The sequence below is a fragment of the Lagopus leucura genome, unplaced genomic scaffold (assembly GCF_019238085.1).
Source record: "Lagopus leucura isolate 7727_CA_CO unplaced genomic scaffold, USGS_WTPT01 Super-Scaffold_100004, whole genome shotgun sequence".
Classification (NCBI taxonomy): domain Eukaryota; kingdom Metazoa; phylum Chordata; class Aves; order Galliformes; family Phasianidae; genus Lagopus; species Lagopus leucura.
In genome coordinates, this window is record NW_024962264.1 from 46,520,862 (window position 1) to 46,537,928 (window position 17,067).

The 17,067-nt window shown below is 38.1% G+C and overlaps 1 protein-coding gene across 2 annotated transcripts in view; it reads left to right on the forward strand.

The window, feature by feature from the left end:
- The first annotated feature begins 5,107 nt into the window (after positions 1 to 5,107).
- The window catches only part of GABRA2 (gamma-aminobutyric acid type A receptor subunit alpha2), a 51,648-nt gene continuing 39,688 nt past the window's right edge, over positions 5,108 to 17,067 (forward strand). The window contains exons 1-2 of one of the 2 annotated variants that reach the window (XM_042871690.1): positions 5,108 to 5,193; positions 7,691 to 7,806. In XM_042871690.1, the coding sequence (XP_042727624.1) occupies positions 5,123 to 5,193; positions 7,691 to 7,806 (187 nt within the window). In that variant the 5' untranslated portion in view covers positions 5,108 to 5,122. The remainder of the gene's footprint in view (positions 5,194 to 7,690; positions 7,807 to 17,067) is intronic. The other variant, XM_042871689.1, reaches the window with a different exon arrangement.

The following is a 17,067-nucleotide window of genomic DNA, read 5'->3' on the forward strand; positions in this document are numbered from 1 at the left end:
TTTAAAATATATTTGCATTTTCTGCATTCTATGTTGGCTACCCAGAGTTAAGCTTGCATTTTGCTGTTAAGTCACTTCTTTCAGCCAGCTGTGATATGTGAGGTCCCCAAAGATGTAAAAAAAAAAAAGCAGGAATTTGTAGTTGAAGAAAGCTATAATACCTTATAGAAACAGACCTCCCCATCCACTCACTCAGACTAAGAGTTATGAGACAATTTATACATCAGAATGTTTCAGTCCCAGTGGGTGCATGTGTTGCCTTGCGCTCTGCTGCTTGCTTTATGTCTGTCCTGTCAAGGAAGATCTACTCTAAATAGATGAATTGGGTCTTTCTTCTGATAGATGGCAAAGACTCTCTGCTCATTTCTGTGTATTTGAAGACTGAAAATTCTGATGTGGATTTTAAGGTACATATTTAGGGGATATATAGTCCTGGAAAGGAAAAAACAAAACATGCATTGATATGCAAGATGAGAATTAGGGAAAGCTCAGCAAAATTTCCTGGTCTTATAAACTCCTCAGTACACTTTTCCAAGCAATTTAAGGCAGTTGAACTACAGCTGACACTGACCATTTCCTTTGGCTCTTCCATCAGTACACTAGCTGAAGTCTGTATGATAGTTAAGGCTTCAGAATGAGCTCAATAGCTTTTCCCAGTCTTGTATTGGCACATGTAAGAAGAATACCTTAAATATTAAAAGTTGTTCAGGTACGAAAGGGGGTACCATACAGAGCTGTAAGAGCTTGCTTTCTTCCTTGCTTGTTATATCAACATATATATCTGAATGATTTCATCTTCTCTGAGGGTTTGTGGCTCTATCTTGCAGAAAGGCAGTGACTAAAGAGGTTTCAGATACCTGGATCATCTTTTCCTGCGAAAATCTTTCCAACATCAATTCAATGAGGCATAATGTGGAGCTGCTCCTGGAAGGAAGGGAATGAAGGGAAGTCTTTTTTTGCTTTGATTGGCATCCATGTAGCTATGTGGTGGACAAATGTATATGGACTGAGTTGTTCAAAAACTAATTCCCCATTTTGATTTTATATTTTGTCATTATTCACATAAATAAAATTAAATAACATGTCTAAATTGCTAATACGTGTATTGGTTACATATGTCAAGCACTTGAAATTATACAGGATTGCTTTGCTACTTAAATTTATATAAATACATATTTAAGAAGGCTATAGAAAACAATCTTTCCAGTTATGGATATCTAATTGATGGATGTGTATTATTGCTTCTTGGGGATTAAAGCATTTGCATGAAGCATACTTCATACTAAAAAATCGGCTGCTATATCGCACAAAAATTTTTGATGTGTCATTTCAGGTTTCAGATATGTGTCTCACTTTTATTGTATCTCAAGGGTGGTTGTTTTATCCTTACAGGTAAGACTGTTGCTGGCCTAGATCTAAGGGTGAAGATTATCCTTGTTCAACCAACACAAAAACACTTATGTGATGATTACCTCAATCTGCCATAAATTTTATCTGGAGGTGGTATACTCCTTAACAGACTCCTGTTAAGTTCTGCTTGGCATTACTTGATTTTGTCTGCACTAGAAGATGTTTACTGCCACCTTCCTAACAGCTACAAAAGTGAGGTACTATTTTTGTGAAATTCATTCTGCCCAAAGGATAGAGTAACTGTGTCATCTAAATGATTCTTTCAAGCAAAACATGTGAGGAAATATTCAAGTTAGCACTTTGCAATCCAGAAAATGACTAGCCTGGGCTTCACCTCCCTTCTGCTTCTACTAGCTCCGAGCTGGAAGAAGTGGTTATGAAATGTCACATACCTGCCTGCTATTCAATTTGTCCTCACAGGGGAAGTCTTTCCAACCTCATGGAGGTATTGTGAAACACAGTTTATCAGCATATGCAGTTTTGAAATCCTTGGTGAGAGAGAATAATGGGATTGTAAGATGCTATTTTAAGATATTCTTGAACATCAAGATAGGGATTAAATTCTAGTTTTATGTTTCAGCAAATAAAGTAGAATATTTTAGGTAAAATAATTAACAGTATACAAATAATTAAAAATTTAAAGTGAACTCTGACAATAAATTTGTAGGCTACTGGAAGACAGTAGGTCTGATTCAGGTCTATTTAGGCCAGTGGTACTACTCTGAGCCTCCCTGGGTATTTGTATCTTGGCTCAGAGGCTCACCTCATCTCACCAATGCTGGGGATGTGCTGGTTGCTGCATATGAATCAGAAAAACTGAAATCCAGTATTGAGGTGATAGCTTTTAATACCACTCAAGAAGCAATAAAGAAAATTCCCCTGTTGACTGTGGACCTGAGGGGGCTCAAGTGTACCATTTCTGACCTGTAAGTTCTAACATACCTGGTGGTTGTGAAACCCAAGGTGGGCACACATGTAATCCAACAAAGTGCTAAAACCCAGCGGTGCTGCTATTTTTCTTCTCAAATACTTCCTAGTTCATAAGCATTGTGGATTATAAGCATGTGGGGTTATCATAAAGGTCTTTCTCTCTGGCAGTGATTGTGTTGCCTCTGATATTTGCTGCCTCAACTATCTGCGCCTATGCTCAACTTCACTGCTACTGGGGAAGCCCCATTGGTCTGCCCAAATTGTCTGAGAACAGGAATGAGCAGTTGTTTCCAATTTGCTGATACTTTTAAGGTATGCAGTTTACCTGGGGTGCAACTTCAATGCATGAAGCTATGTTTAAATCTCAAGTAGTATCACTGTAAATAACTGTGGTTAGTGTCTAAACAATAGCACGTGATTCTGAAGAAGGTTTTGAGCACAGCCTCTTTATAAATACATATCTTAACCCATGTGGCTTTTGGAGAGTAATAATATGCTATTGCAGCTACGAGAAGACACTGCTTTCCTCAATAAAGGTGTTTTTTGTTTGTTTGTTTTTGTGCATATCACATACAAAAACTAGAATCTAATTTCTGTATTATTGTTAATTAAAGTGACTTTTGAAAAGGAATGCCATGAATACCTATGGAAAAATAAGTCTGCCGTTATTATATATTTCAAATTGGAATAGATCAGAAAGTCCCTTCACTTCTAATAATGTTTTTTTATGCATATTGACATTTGTGAAGTCACTCTATCTGAGGGAAAGTAATTAATGATACAGCAAGGGCTGACATTGCCTCTTGCATCAGCTTCTAATTCTGCAGAAGGATTGCAGTCAGGTTTTGCTGTTCTTTTTCCCAATATGTGGGGACTTGCAGGCAGACCCAAGGAAATCTTGGGGTTGACTTGATGTTCAGCTGACCAGCTGATGAACATTTGTGAGTAGGAAAGCATTCCTCTATCAGGAAAGTTGAGGCTGTGGTATCTCAGGCACACACAGGGTGAGATGGCTGCTGAATGAGCATTCTTCAGACTGCAACTTTTGCATTTGTGTCCTTATCATTGTCATTCTCCACAGTCTGGGCTGTCACTTTACTCATTATTTAGTAACAAGTAACCTGGCTTGTTCCCTCTCTTGTTCCAGTGAGGTTATGAAAAAGCTCAGAGCTGGAAGAAGCAGATCAGTCTGACAGCCCAAGCATTCTCCTTCCCTCTTTTGCCTCACACTTTGTTGTGGAGTCCTTAAGCCACCAGAGGAGAAGGAAAGCAGGGGGATCTTCAGCTGCAATCTGTGCAACAATTAGGAAGCAAGAAATCCAGAGAGAGTAGCAGAGAGCAAGAAAAAGGACTCTCCCGATTGTTGTAGCTGATCAGGTCAGATTCTGAATTAAAATACCCTCAAAGCGCAACAGACAGGTGGGCTGGGATGCTGACGGAAGAGCTGAGGGCTGCGTGTTCCGCGATTAACAGTTTGAAGGGAGATAGAGATTGGTTTAAAACAATCAAAAAAGGTACAGTATTACTACTACTGGTGCTGCTTGCTTTCAAGTTAATGCAAAATAAGGGTAGCCTGCACAAAACCCTTTTCTGTGTCAGCACTGCTCTGATCCATTTGCACTGGAAAACCCGCAGTAATGGGGACGGATGCTCGCAGTGCGCCCATAGGGCTCAGACGAGGTCGGCGTCATGTGGACGAGAATCCAACAGAAGTGCTGCTGTCTGAGCTAGAAAGCAGCCGGGATTGTTTTCTTGGCCGCCCGCACCCCCGGCTCGCTGGAACCGACAGACTTTTCTTCTCTCTGCATTTCAATGACTGTGCCAATGGGCAAGCGGGAAAAGGAATATTAATGGTACGGCCTGGGAGAGGCTCCGTACCTACCGCGTAGCAAGAGAAGTGCGGCCCCGTCCTCCTCCGGGGGTGCTTTCCGCCCGCAAGCCCCCCCACCCCTCCCCCTCAGAGCACTGCCCGTCGGTTCTGGGGAGGGGTTCTGCGTGAAGCCCCCAGCGCGGTGACTTGCATCTTCCCCGGCCCTGGGGGCAGCGCCCACAGCTCCGCGTTTCCACTCAACCCCTCCGCACTCCGCGCAGCCACCGCGCGCGCTCACGGGCACGCGCCCCGCCCGCCGCCCCTCCCGCCCCGCGCAGCGGCACGCGCGCTGCCCGCCGCCCCCCGCACGCGCGCGCTCCCGCCGCTCCCGCAGCCGCCGCTCCGTCCCGGCCGCCCGGCGCTCGCCGCCGCCCTCCTTCCGCCTGCCCCCTCCCCTCCCCGCCTGCTCCCAGGTAGGGTCCCCAGGGGTCGCCGCCCGCGGCGGGGAGCGAGGGGCCCAGTGGCTCTCTAGCGGACACGCTGTGGCCCCCAGCGGCCTGCGGTCCCCCCGGCGTGTCCCCCGCTGAGGCTAGCGATGGTGAAACCCCGCGCTCTGAGACACGCATCTCTCTCTCTCTCTTTTTTTTTTTTTTTTTTTTTTTCATTTTTTCCCCCCCTCATCTTGGGGCTTTCAGCTTACGGAAGAGGAAAGCATCTGATGCGTCTGCTCACATGCCACTTCTGATCATCCGTTGCCTCTTTGCACAGGGCACGATCGCCGGGGAAGATGGAGACGCACTAAGTTGCCCGTAGCGCGAAGTGCTGCAGGACCCGCCGCTCCGCTCCGCTCCGCTCCGCTCCGCTCCGCTCCCCGTGAAGTGACACCGCTCCCGGGTGAAGTTGGAGCGCCGCGGCGGCTGAGCGCGGCTCTGTGTTTCTCTCCGCGGCTTGTAGGTGGTGCGGAGCGCGGCGATGAAGAGGCAGCCGGCACCCCGCGGGACGCGCCTGGTGCTCCTCGCCCTGCTGGCGTGGCTGCCCACAAGGTGAGGATGCTCGGCGTGTCTTTCTGTGCAGCTATATACACTGTGGACTCCTAAGGATAGGCTTGCATAAAAGTAGAGTGCGGAGTAACGTAATAAAAGCCCTCTCTTAGCTGTTTGCATGCAATGTTACATAGTTTCCAGAGCTAATGCTGTGGGAAAAGGTGGGCTCTAACGTCTTGTCCTGAAGCAGATTGTGAACCTGTGTTTGATTTCATTGTGCCAAGGAAGAACCGAGTTTTAAGTGCCTCGTTGTAAATTAAGAGCTTAAAGCTTTATTGGAGTTACCCTATCACAGCGATACTGTGCCATGCAGAGCAGTTAAGATGGAGAACAGATGATTCTGAAATCAAATAGCGACTTGTAGTCTCTACAGTAATGGCGATTTTTCTTTCCCTTTTTAATTATTATTATTTTTAGTTAGGGCACGTCTATTTTTTGGTGTCTTTTTTTGGTCAAAATAACAGAATTTCAGATGACACTTAAGCTTTACACCTCTAGGTGGAGGTAGCATACAACTTCACAATCGCTTACAATAAAACAATGCCTTCATTTAATAATCAACTTTTAAATTTTGTTTTAAGTTCTCATTTTTAGAGTGACAACACAGCAGAAGATAATTTTAATCAAATAATTAGTTTTGTGGTTCCCACGGTCCCTAAACATACAGCTGATTGTAGTTTATAACTTTGGTTTACTTACTCTGGTTCTCACTGCAGCAGGTCTTGCCCTAGAATGGTACATGTCATAAATAATGCAGTTTCCCTCTGCATTCGGTTTTTTTCCCTACTTTCTAGAGAACAAAATGAATTCTTAAAACTGTATTTCCTATTTCACTTTGTGCCTAACTATGGTGCAATATTAGTTGAGTCACAGTGGGCCAGATCCTGCAAACCCTACTCAAGTGAGTAATCGCACTGACGTCAGAGAGGCTGCATGCGTAATGAAGGAGTTTATGCCAGAGTAAAGTTTGCAGGATCTGACCCTAATTGGATATAATTGAATGAACCAATTTTATCATGGCATCCTGACTTCAAAAAACAGTTACCTCTCAAAAATAAGCTTAAAAATGGCAGATGCACAGAACACAGAAATGCAATTTAGAAATGTAACTATCCACTAATTAGGAATCAACTCACAGAACAGTCGTTTGACTGATATTTTGGTATTTGTTTTTTAAGTTATCTGACTATGGTTACCTGTGTGGTCTGTGTAATGGAAAAACAGTCTGCGATGATTTACATTTAAATACTTCCTCCATGCTGTTGAATCAGGGACCAGAATAATGCCGTGTTTTTAATCATTTTATACTTTACTTGAAAGAAAGCATCACGTATACATACCTGTTTAGAGTAGGAAAACGTGCTTGTCTTTATGACATAATTATTCATCCAGAATGCCCTATTCAGTAGCTTATTTAGAGATAACAAATACTCAAAATTTCAGCATAAACAAGTAGATGGCTGCAAAGAGTACAAATGTGGCACTATGCATGTAGCGTATGATCCCCTGCTTCCTTGATTTTAATACTCTGGTTTTAAGTAGGTGAGACAGATGAGCTCAGCTCACGCATTTCACATCCAAAGTGCTTAAAATTTGCATGTCTAAGGGTTTCTGCGTGGAGAGTTTCCCTAGTACTTGAACCCTCTTATTTGCGTGCCCAGGTCTGGGAGGACTGCTTTGGGCTGAGCAGCAGGTTCCTGCTGGAACACCTAGTGTTTTCCATAAATACATGCTCCTGAAAGGCTAGAATATCTATTTGCTGGGAAATTTTGATCCAATTGGTGATTTGTAGATTCTTCTTAATGCTTCATTTCTGATTTTTTTTTTTTTCTATCAAAGTTCTATAAGATTTGCCTGCACCCAGTGGAATATCAGGTAGAGCTTTCTGTATCAAGACAGTATTTTAAAAACAGGAAGGCTATCTGCAGCTATCCTGCAGCTTGCTAGTCAGCATCGTTGTTCCCACCCACCAAACACTGACATCAGAGGACTCCCTGAGCATGATTGCTGGAGTTTTCCCTCGTTAGTTCCTCTGGTCATGTACTTAACATGACCATTGGGTGGAGGCATATCCACAGGATTTATCTGAAGATAGGGTACGCTTAAGTGAAGACAAGACCGAGCTGAAAGGAGACAGTTTTATGTGTGAGAAATGGGGTTATCACTTAGTAGTGTGGAAGCGACATGTCGGGGGGACCTGGGGATCTCAGGCCTTTGTACCTGGCCAGCCAAACGTGTCAGTGGAGCTTGTAGTGGTCCTCCTTGCATTACAGCATTGACTGAAATTAGACTACTGAAAAATGACTAGCTGGAAATTTTAAGTGGTATGCCATAGATCGTTATGTTTTTGAATGTGTTATACCTATATCATGCATTTATAGATTTTTAATTACACCCTTCAAAAAGGTAAATATTTAAGGCCAGCCTTTAAAAACTGTATGTTGAATGTACATTAAAACTTACCTAGCATCTTCTAAATTGTAAAATGTCCGTTTAGATCAGTGCTGGCTGACTCCCTGGAAGATGAAGCTAAGAATAACATCACCATCTTTACAAGAATTCTAGACAGACTTCTGGATGGCTATGATAATCGTCTTAGACCTGGATTAGGAGGTAATAAAAACAATTAAAGATTGATTTTGAAAAGTCAGTTTTAATGTTCAGATTTTATGCAGTGATTTTCTTCCTTTAGGATTTCTTTTTCCCCTAACCACTGCTATGTATTTCAATAAATTATTTATAACTCTATATTCACCCATGAATCATTTGAAGTTTGAGGAAGATAACATCTATGAATGGAAAGGAGGCACTTTCATACATACGTGTTAAGTAAAGAGGAAAAAAATCTGGAGATTTAACATAGTGAAATGGAATGAGAACAGAAATAACATCTGAATATGTTATTCCAGTCAGGGAATTTTGGCTGAGGAAGAAATGCAGGCATGATTCCCTGCAGTGTGATGAGTGTATGTTTTAGAAATCTGAATAAGTGTTTGTTGTTTGTTGTTTTTTGGTTTGTTTGTTTTTGTTGTTTTTTTTTTTAACTGTGTGTAAAATTTACATTTTAGATTAACTCCTTGTCCCAGTAAATCCAGTGGGAATTATGTGTTTTTCACTTCCTTGAAATTAGGGTATGATGGATAATTTGCTTTTTTTCCCAGACACCTTGCATGCATTTGGGCATTTGAAGAAAAAAAGAGGATGTGTTTGTGTGTGGGGGAAGGAATGCTGGAGGACAAAGTTCGCTGTATTGTGCCATGGCTGTCAGTTTGGGTTGGGTTTTTTCTTCCTTTTCCAAAATGTCAGTTAAGCTGTATACCAGCTTGTGTAAGTATGCAAACAAGGAATTTAAATAATTTGTTTGGTCTGGGAAGTGCTGCTGTGCAGAATGATCTACATGGTATGGGGAGGGGTATAATGTTTTGATTTTGATACTATGTTGTCTACTATTATTATTTATATGTCAATTGTACCCAGTAACAGAAATATTTATGTATCAATAACAACACTACTGTTATTATTCATAACAGCTTTGATAATGGAAATTTTCATCCTGGAGGCTGTTTCAGCTTGCTAAAACTAATTCTGGTACAAAATTCCTGGGAGCCATTTCTGCTCCCGTTGATTTCAGTAAGATCAGGATCAAAACTAGAGATCTGCTCTGACTTTATTATTATTATTATTATTATTATAAATTACACAAACAACTCAACTTGGCCAAATTAGGGGTTAGTTAAAGCTCACAGTTTTTAACACACTTCCATCCTGATCTGTGGCTCTGCTGCTGTTCTGGAGAACCTTGGCTTGCATCTGGCACTGCAACTGGCTGGCAACAGCTTCCTCGTTATATATCTATACCTGAAGTATCTTCTCATTTTCACTTCTGGCCTCCGGTACAGTGGAGGCCTGTGAAATAGTCTACATTCAGGACTTCATAATTTACATAATCTATAAAATGAGACTTACAACTGTAAATGTATGGGAGTCTGTATAATGATATTTACATGGAGATTCAATTTCTTTGCAGAATACTTGATTTTAAGAACTAGATATGGTATGAATATACAGTGCCTTGCAGCTAATTTATAGAAATATTTAATATAACAAAGTTTGAGTTTAATTTGTAGGGCTTTTAAAATTATAATTTTATTAAGAAAATATTGAAAAATTATTTTACTGTTTACAGAAAATGATATGCCATTTTATGAGAGCAGTTGACAGTTCCTTTGCATATCATGTATTCATTTGAATATTAAAAATTAGATTGTTGATAGCATGAAATCTAAAAACTACTTTTCTCACATTTTTATTTTATATTTTTTCATCACATCAACTTCAAAATACCTCCCTCTTTTTCTCTGTCAGGCCTCCTAGTTAATTAAAATATGCTTTGGGAGCATAAAAATTAAAGAATTAACATCTGTTTGGTATTGGCATACACAGCAATCAACCCATGCAGAACATGTGTGAAATGAAACAGTGTAATGCATATTAAACCGTGATGATTCATGATGCATTAATGTTAATCTACAGGAATACTTCAGCTGTGGATTGGTGGATTCTGAAAGTTTAAAAGAACACTTGTAAAAATCAGCTCAGATAATCCATGATACTAAATATGCCAAACAATGTTATTGGTAATGCTTAGTAATTATGGAGTAACCTATTTCAGGAATTTTGTAACATTTAATTCCCTTTTCTTTATTAATTTGTATTCCAAAAAAGAAAAATGAATATTATTATTCCTTTTTTTTTTTTTTTTTTTTTAAAGACTCTGTGTGCTTAGTGAGTACTAATAGTTTCTGAAAGTGCTTTTGCATAGACAGCAATATTTTGATCATGCTGTATGTCATTAATTTAATACAACTTAGGTTCAGTTCTGTTCCAGTTGCATTCATATGAGTCTGGAATAATTTAGTTGAAACAGTGGAACATTTACATTGCCATAGCAGCTTCACTGCTAACACTGAGATCACAATGTAGTAAAACAAAATTGTCCATGGCCTGAGATGGATTCTTTTAAAGTCTTTTGTGAAAGCAAGTGTTGTTCACCAGCCCACTTTCACTTGTTGTGAAGGACATTTTCAGACCCGTCTTACAGCAAAATTTAGCTCACGATAAAGAATTATTCAGCTCACAAATATTTTTAATAACAAGTGCTAGCTAGTTATTTTAGCTAATTGTTGACATTAAAATAGAAATGTACAGGCTCTTTGAAAGGCTGTATAAAAACTCAGTAGTTGTTTGAAAATTTGTTCTTGATTATGTTTATAGATGTTTACAGAGGTAGGTTTATAAATGTTTTTACTGAGAGACTTTGTGTGGGTGTTTACAGTAGTATCTTGATGCTTTACTGATACACAGATACACCTCAGAACTGAATTATTTGGTATGCGCTATTAGGGCAGCTTTAACTTTCACTGTTGTTGCAGGACTCTTGTAAAACCAAGTTATGTCTGTTGGAAACTGCCTAACGTCTGGGATTCTTGAGTGATGTATGATCACTGTAGCGATGCAGTAACCTGCAAAATGGGTGTGGGCTGGGAAAAGTAGGCACTGCATTGTCTCTTGAAGTCAGAGACATCTCATATTACTGAAATAATATCCAGATGTACTGCATGGATGTATATATGTGGGGGTATTCAAGGGGAGATAAGATTTTCTCTGTACTCATATTATGCTAAGCACTGGATTACATCTGGAGCAGCCTTGACAACCTTGATATTTTTGATATGATCTATTTTACCTGAATATTCCATGTAATTTCTGTAATTTCTCAGATAGAGCTACATTCAAATCATCTGTATGCTCTCTCTTCTTTCCTTTGTCATTTGATCAGCCATGATTAAAATAAACAGGGCCATAGAATAAGACAGTCCCCTCTTTTGATATGTGCATTAAGCATAGTAGCAATAACACACCTTTTTGTTTAAACTATATTAAACTAAGTATGAAAAGAAGGAAGTAAAGGAGAGAGGATGGAAATGTTGATGGGATTTTGATACTGTGTTGGATACTTCAGTAATCTTACCACATCTAGTCAGACTGGTTTCCTTTCTGACATTTGAATTTGCTCTATTGCAACAGCCATAGAGTTTTTGTTGATTCCCCTCTCCCAAATTATAAAATATGATTGAATACATGAATTAATTAAAAAATAAAATGTTTTAAAGTATTAAATAGCATTTGGATGATGAAAGAACAGAGAACTGAGCTTTGTAGCTTGGATACATGATTTTCAGCAGCTATCCCTATCCGATCTCATGCATGCCAAACCTGCCCACGACAAGGACCAAGTGAGGTTTAAGGTCCCTTTCAACCCAAGATGTACTATGATAATATTGACATAGAAAGGAGATACACAAATTTGTATCACTGGAGAATCTTTCCATGAACAAATCAGTTCCATCAACTTCAGGAACAACATTGTTGTAACTAAGATCAATGTTGGTTGTAAAAAAATTGAAGAAAATAAGACACTAGGTAGGTGAAGACTAAATGACACTGTGATTCCATTTTGGAGTATCCATCTTAGCTATCTGTTTGGATTGCTTTATCAAGAATCTCCATTGCATTTCACTTATAAACATACTGAGATCTTTTTCCACATTTTATAAATAAACAGGAACAGGAAAAACAAAGAGAACAGAGAAGAACAAAGTGAACACAAGGGTATGATCGTCCATTTTTGCAATACTAGATATCTATTATTGCACTGAAGTGTTGTAACAGTGTAAGGAATGAAACTCACTGATTAAAAGTTGTGTAGTGTGCTCACTAAATGAACTAAAAGGGGATATTTCTTTTTTTCCCCAAAGCAAGAAAGCCGTGTATATACGTGTGTATAAAAGAGTTGTATGTCTTCAGTTGCCAGGAAACAAGGCCATCATCACATGCTGATAATATGGAACATGCTAAGTTTAGGGCAGTATATTTATATGTTGCTGTGATTCAGAGTGTTTTGAATCAGTTTCAGAAACTTTTGTAACTGCTTTAGCAGTTCTCCAGCTGGAGATTAAAATTTTAGATGTATTTGATAATCTCATTGTGCTTCATACACATTCAGAGCAGCTTAAAAGAAGCTCTTGGACTCCTGGACTATTTTTACTGCAGAACACTACAGGGAAGCTTTCACTACTGATTTTAAAGGAAAGCTTTTGCTACTGTTTGTAAAAGAAAATGAGTACTGTTCACTTGCACAGTCTAACTGCTACCTTAGACCTTCTGTGTATGCTTTTCTTTAAGGATTATATGGAATCTTACCATAATGCTTTTAGAGGAGTCCAAGAGAGACTCAGATTTATTTATGTTAGAGTTGCAGGTAACGTATATCAACAAAAAAGATTGCTTTGTAAACAGATGGAAAAGCAATAAGGAGGAAGATAAGAAAATTGCGTTTAACTGGTTATCTAGGACATGCAAGCAGTGCTAAAATCCAGGAACAGAACTAACTCAGTAGATGTAAGCATTCTAGGGAATGAATCATTATGGAAGTGGAATGACTGAAAAAAAAAAAACAACCAACCCTCAGCCTTACTAAAAAACAAATCAGTGAAAATATTATACAATGGAGTACTGACTGAGGAACTTTTCTTTAAGGTGAAAGTTGGTGGATAAATCAGCAGTGAAGATGTGAAAAATAAATTTATTACGACTGTGAAAAATATTGTGACTGTAGAAAGTGCTACACAGTGCAACATAGCAAAATGTTATGCTTCACAATGCTTAATAAAAATCTACATACTTTACTGTGATGTCTATATACCTATAAGCGATCTTGTTTAGAGGATCTCCCAGTTCACTAACCATGTGTATTCTGTAATTTTTGTTCCTGGCAGAGTATCAGAACTTGCTTCTAATACTAGGAATTATGCTGATGACACCAAGACTGTATAAATGGTATTAAGAAGGCATGAAAGAATGTGCTATGGTATTTGCAAACTCCTGCAGAGATCATTGTAACTCATTATAAATCAGATAGACAGGATTGTTTAGCTGTTCAGCCAGATTTTGTAGGCTAAGACAAACAATACTTTTCTTCAGTGATAGATTCATTTTAGGTTACCAAGGAATTTGTGCAGTCGAGTGGCCTTGCTGATCTCCAAGGTGTTTACTGCTTGCCACTAAGACTTCCTACCATATTGTAGAAATCTTACTGACAGTTTGCTATCCATAATAAGGATTTGTTTTTCACTCAGGTTGACTTGTGTTGGTAGACAAGGAGAAAATAACTGCAATACTAGAGTTCCAAAATTTTTATAACACTTCTGAAATGATACCATGTTTGAAAGGCACCTGAATTGGAATCATCAGTATTGTCTCGATAATTGAACTCTGACACGTTTTCAGGAATGTTTAAGTATATTAGAAATTCATCCAGGAGATGTTTGGTTGATATTAGTGGATTTTCTGTATTTTTTAGTAGTGGATTTGATCTAAATGTAAAGTGAATTTAAAATGTGTAAGTATGTCGCTTACAGTGGAAAAAAAGTTGCTCTATAGCAACAAATAATAAATTTCATAATGAAAAAGTAGTACTATGGTTTGCACTAAAAATGTACTTATAAACAATATCAGGAAATACTTTAATGCTTATTGTTAAATGAGCAGTCTTGGAGTATTCTGTTTTGTTTATTCTTCATATAGGACACATACAGAAGGTTCTATTTCAAATCTTATATTTTACACCAAAATAGAGTGCTATCTGAAGAAGAAGGATGTCCTTCCTGTCCTTCAGGAAGTTGGTAAGATGGATCTTACAACTATGTTAAATTTCAGGAAAAATGATAATTAAATTTCACTTTATATCAGTCAACATCATTGTTTTAGTTGTGTTAATTTATGCTCATGCAACAGTGACCAATCTTTAAGCAAGCCATAACTATTTCTTTTAAGATGAGTTTTTGTCAAAAGTATTGACATTTTATTTTCAATCAAAACAAAGTACATGGGATTAAATAGATATCAGAAGATCTTCAGCTTCCTTGCATAGAATGAATTTAGGTGGTTTTTTTTTTTTTTTTTTTTTTTTTAAACCTAGTTCTTACAGCCTCTAATGGCAAATATCTATTTAATTCTATTTGCTGGATTTTAGCACCTCAGGAGTAAAAGAAGCCATGAGATGTACTGCTTACTATGTGTTTATAGTCTGCATGATATAACAGTCTTCTGCTCCATACTAAGCCTGATTGTGACTTAAAATAATGTAAAAATACTATACTTATGAGTCATAATATAAAATGTTATAAAAAAGAGAAGAAATCTGACTTCTTTTCACCTTAGCTTTAATAAGTAAGCTCATTACTACTGGGCCAAAGGTGGTGATTTTCATCACAGTCCCAGAAATGACGGTTGGTCATAGAAGTCTTAAAATCTCCCATCTTTTGAAACGCAGAAAAAAATGAATAGATAAAATATGATCTGGCCAACCTGACCTATCCCCAGAGTTGGCTCTTCTTTGGATCTTCATATGTCCTTTTCAAACTGAGTTGTTCTAAGATTCTGTGACTTATAGCCATCAAGACATTGAAAGAATGGCTGAAGTTTGCCATCTTAATTGGCAAGTGTGAAAAAACAAATTTTAGAACATGAACTCTGGAAGACATAGCAGAATGGAAGTATATGCGTTGATGAGAGACTGAAAATTCGCATGGACAGATGAACACACACTGTTATACAACAGTTTATTATTCATAAACCATCTACTGTGGTGAGTAGTTTTGGAGCAAACAGGAAGGCTCAGGAGAAATGCAGAGTACATATGTGTTTTGATTTCCCCAAATTCAGCAGAAACTGGGACTTGGCTAACAGTCTTAAAATGGCTGTCCACCTGTTTTCCCACCATCACCATAATCTGGAGTCCTGAGGAGGTTTCAGTATGGGAAAGCATATCTCAAAGGAGAAGCGCTGCATTTCATTGGATCATTTAATATCTAATAAAACCTGACTGGAAAGGTTGATAATGGTGCAAAGGTAACCTTCTGGCTAAATAAAAAAAAAGAAAGGTCCTTCTCTACCCACAAATTGTATGGCCTTCTTTTTCTGCCAGTACAATTTTGTTAACCTTGTCTAGTGGTCTGTTATAGGTCTATTGCTTTTGGTAGTATTCCTGATTATGTATTACTACTTCTGTTTTCCTGAAGAACCATCATTTCATGACAACTTATAACAATAATCTTCTCAATGCACAAACTAGTTCATTCAATTTCTAGAATTAGTAGCATGTAGAGAGAGAGGTATTTCATCAACATGCAGCAGAATACTCAGATTGCCTATACATTAAGGCTGCAGCTACTTTGTTTTTTGCAGTATCTCTGTATTAATTGTTGGTATCTCATGGTAGCTCATTCTAATGGCTACTGTTAGGTTTTAATAGTAGCTTCAAAGTCTCTAGGAACAAACGGATATGAGACAGAACATAACACTACTTTTTAACAAGTTAGTATTATTTTAGCACATGACAAGGTGAAAAAACACTGTGAGCAAGGAACAGGGAAAAGGGCAGGATGTCGGGCTAAAAGAGATGGAGAGTGGGGGAGAGAGAGAAAGTGGTGACATTAAATATTGGCCACTTCTAAACAACTGGCAGATTAAGATAGCGGAACGATATTTTTTTCAAATACCCACTGGAAAATTGGAAGTGGAATAAAATAATCAGTTTCACCATTACAGTGTACTCATGTATTTAAATTTCTGACATAAATATTTTTCAGTTATGAGTCATCCGTCTCAAAAACAACTGTACAAGGTATTTCAGATACAGTTTTGGGCTGCTGTACAGTTCAACAGCCTACTAAATTAAAGCATCAACAGAAGATTTTGAATTAATATTATCAAAAGTCTAATATATTTTAACGATAAGAATCAAAACACTTTAATATGTCAAGATTAATCTTTAAATACATTTTTATGTCTGTTCTATCAGGTTAATGCATGAATTAAATTAATTACAGGCTGAAGCAAGTTTTGTTTATCACTATTATCCTAGTAATAATTTGCTTTATAGTGCAAGATATGTTAGCACTAGTTTTCTGAAATTGTCTGTACCTTAGGAAAGCATGATTCTGCTAATCTTCTGAAAGTGGTTTTGCTATTTTAGAACCATTTGTATGATTACTTTGTAGCATATAACTCTTGATCTAAATTCCATAATTCCTTGCCATATGTTGAGAGCTATTTAATAATTAGAGCACTTAACTCAGTGCAAGTAGCATAAATCGATTTCCCTCTTAGCTGAGATTATTATACACATCAAAGGACATGAAACATTTCAGTAAAGTTGAGGAGCTACAGATAGAATTTATTTTCATCTGACAGTGGTTTGCCTGTACGTACATGTGTTGTTGTCCTGTGCATGCATTTCTTATTGAATTAGTAGGGATCCTGCATCGAAAGTCCTAATCTGCAATTCACTCAGGAAAAGCATGAATATGCTGTCTGCTTACTCTATTGTTTTTGGTTTTTTGGTTTTTTTTTTTTTGTATAAACTTTGTCTCACAGTCTTATAATGTTATGATAATAGAATTGATTACAATCCAAATTCAGTGCTATCATTTTGTTCAAATATACAGTTCAGTAAGAATCAGTCAAAAACTGATGTATGCTATAAAATGTACATGTTCTTTATACATCTATAGCAGCTTTTCCCACAGCGATGACACTGCAAATGCATCGGAAAACTCAGATTATTTTGCAGAATGTACAACCATTATAGGATGAAGTAACTGGGAAGTATAATCTACCATTTAGTGATGGAAAAAATACATGTCTTTAAGCCCATATATCATGCTGGGTACTTCAGTGGGCCACATAATTTCTAATACTGGTTTGACTTGAAAGAATCATTGACCAATTGATTGATCAAATCTAGGATCA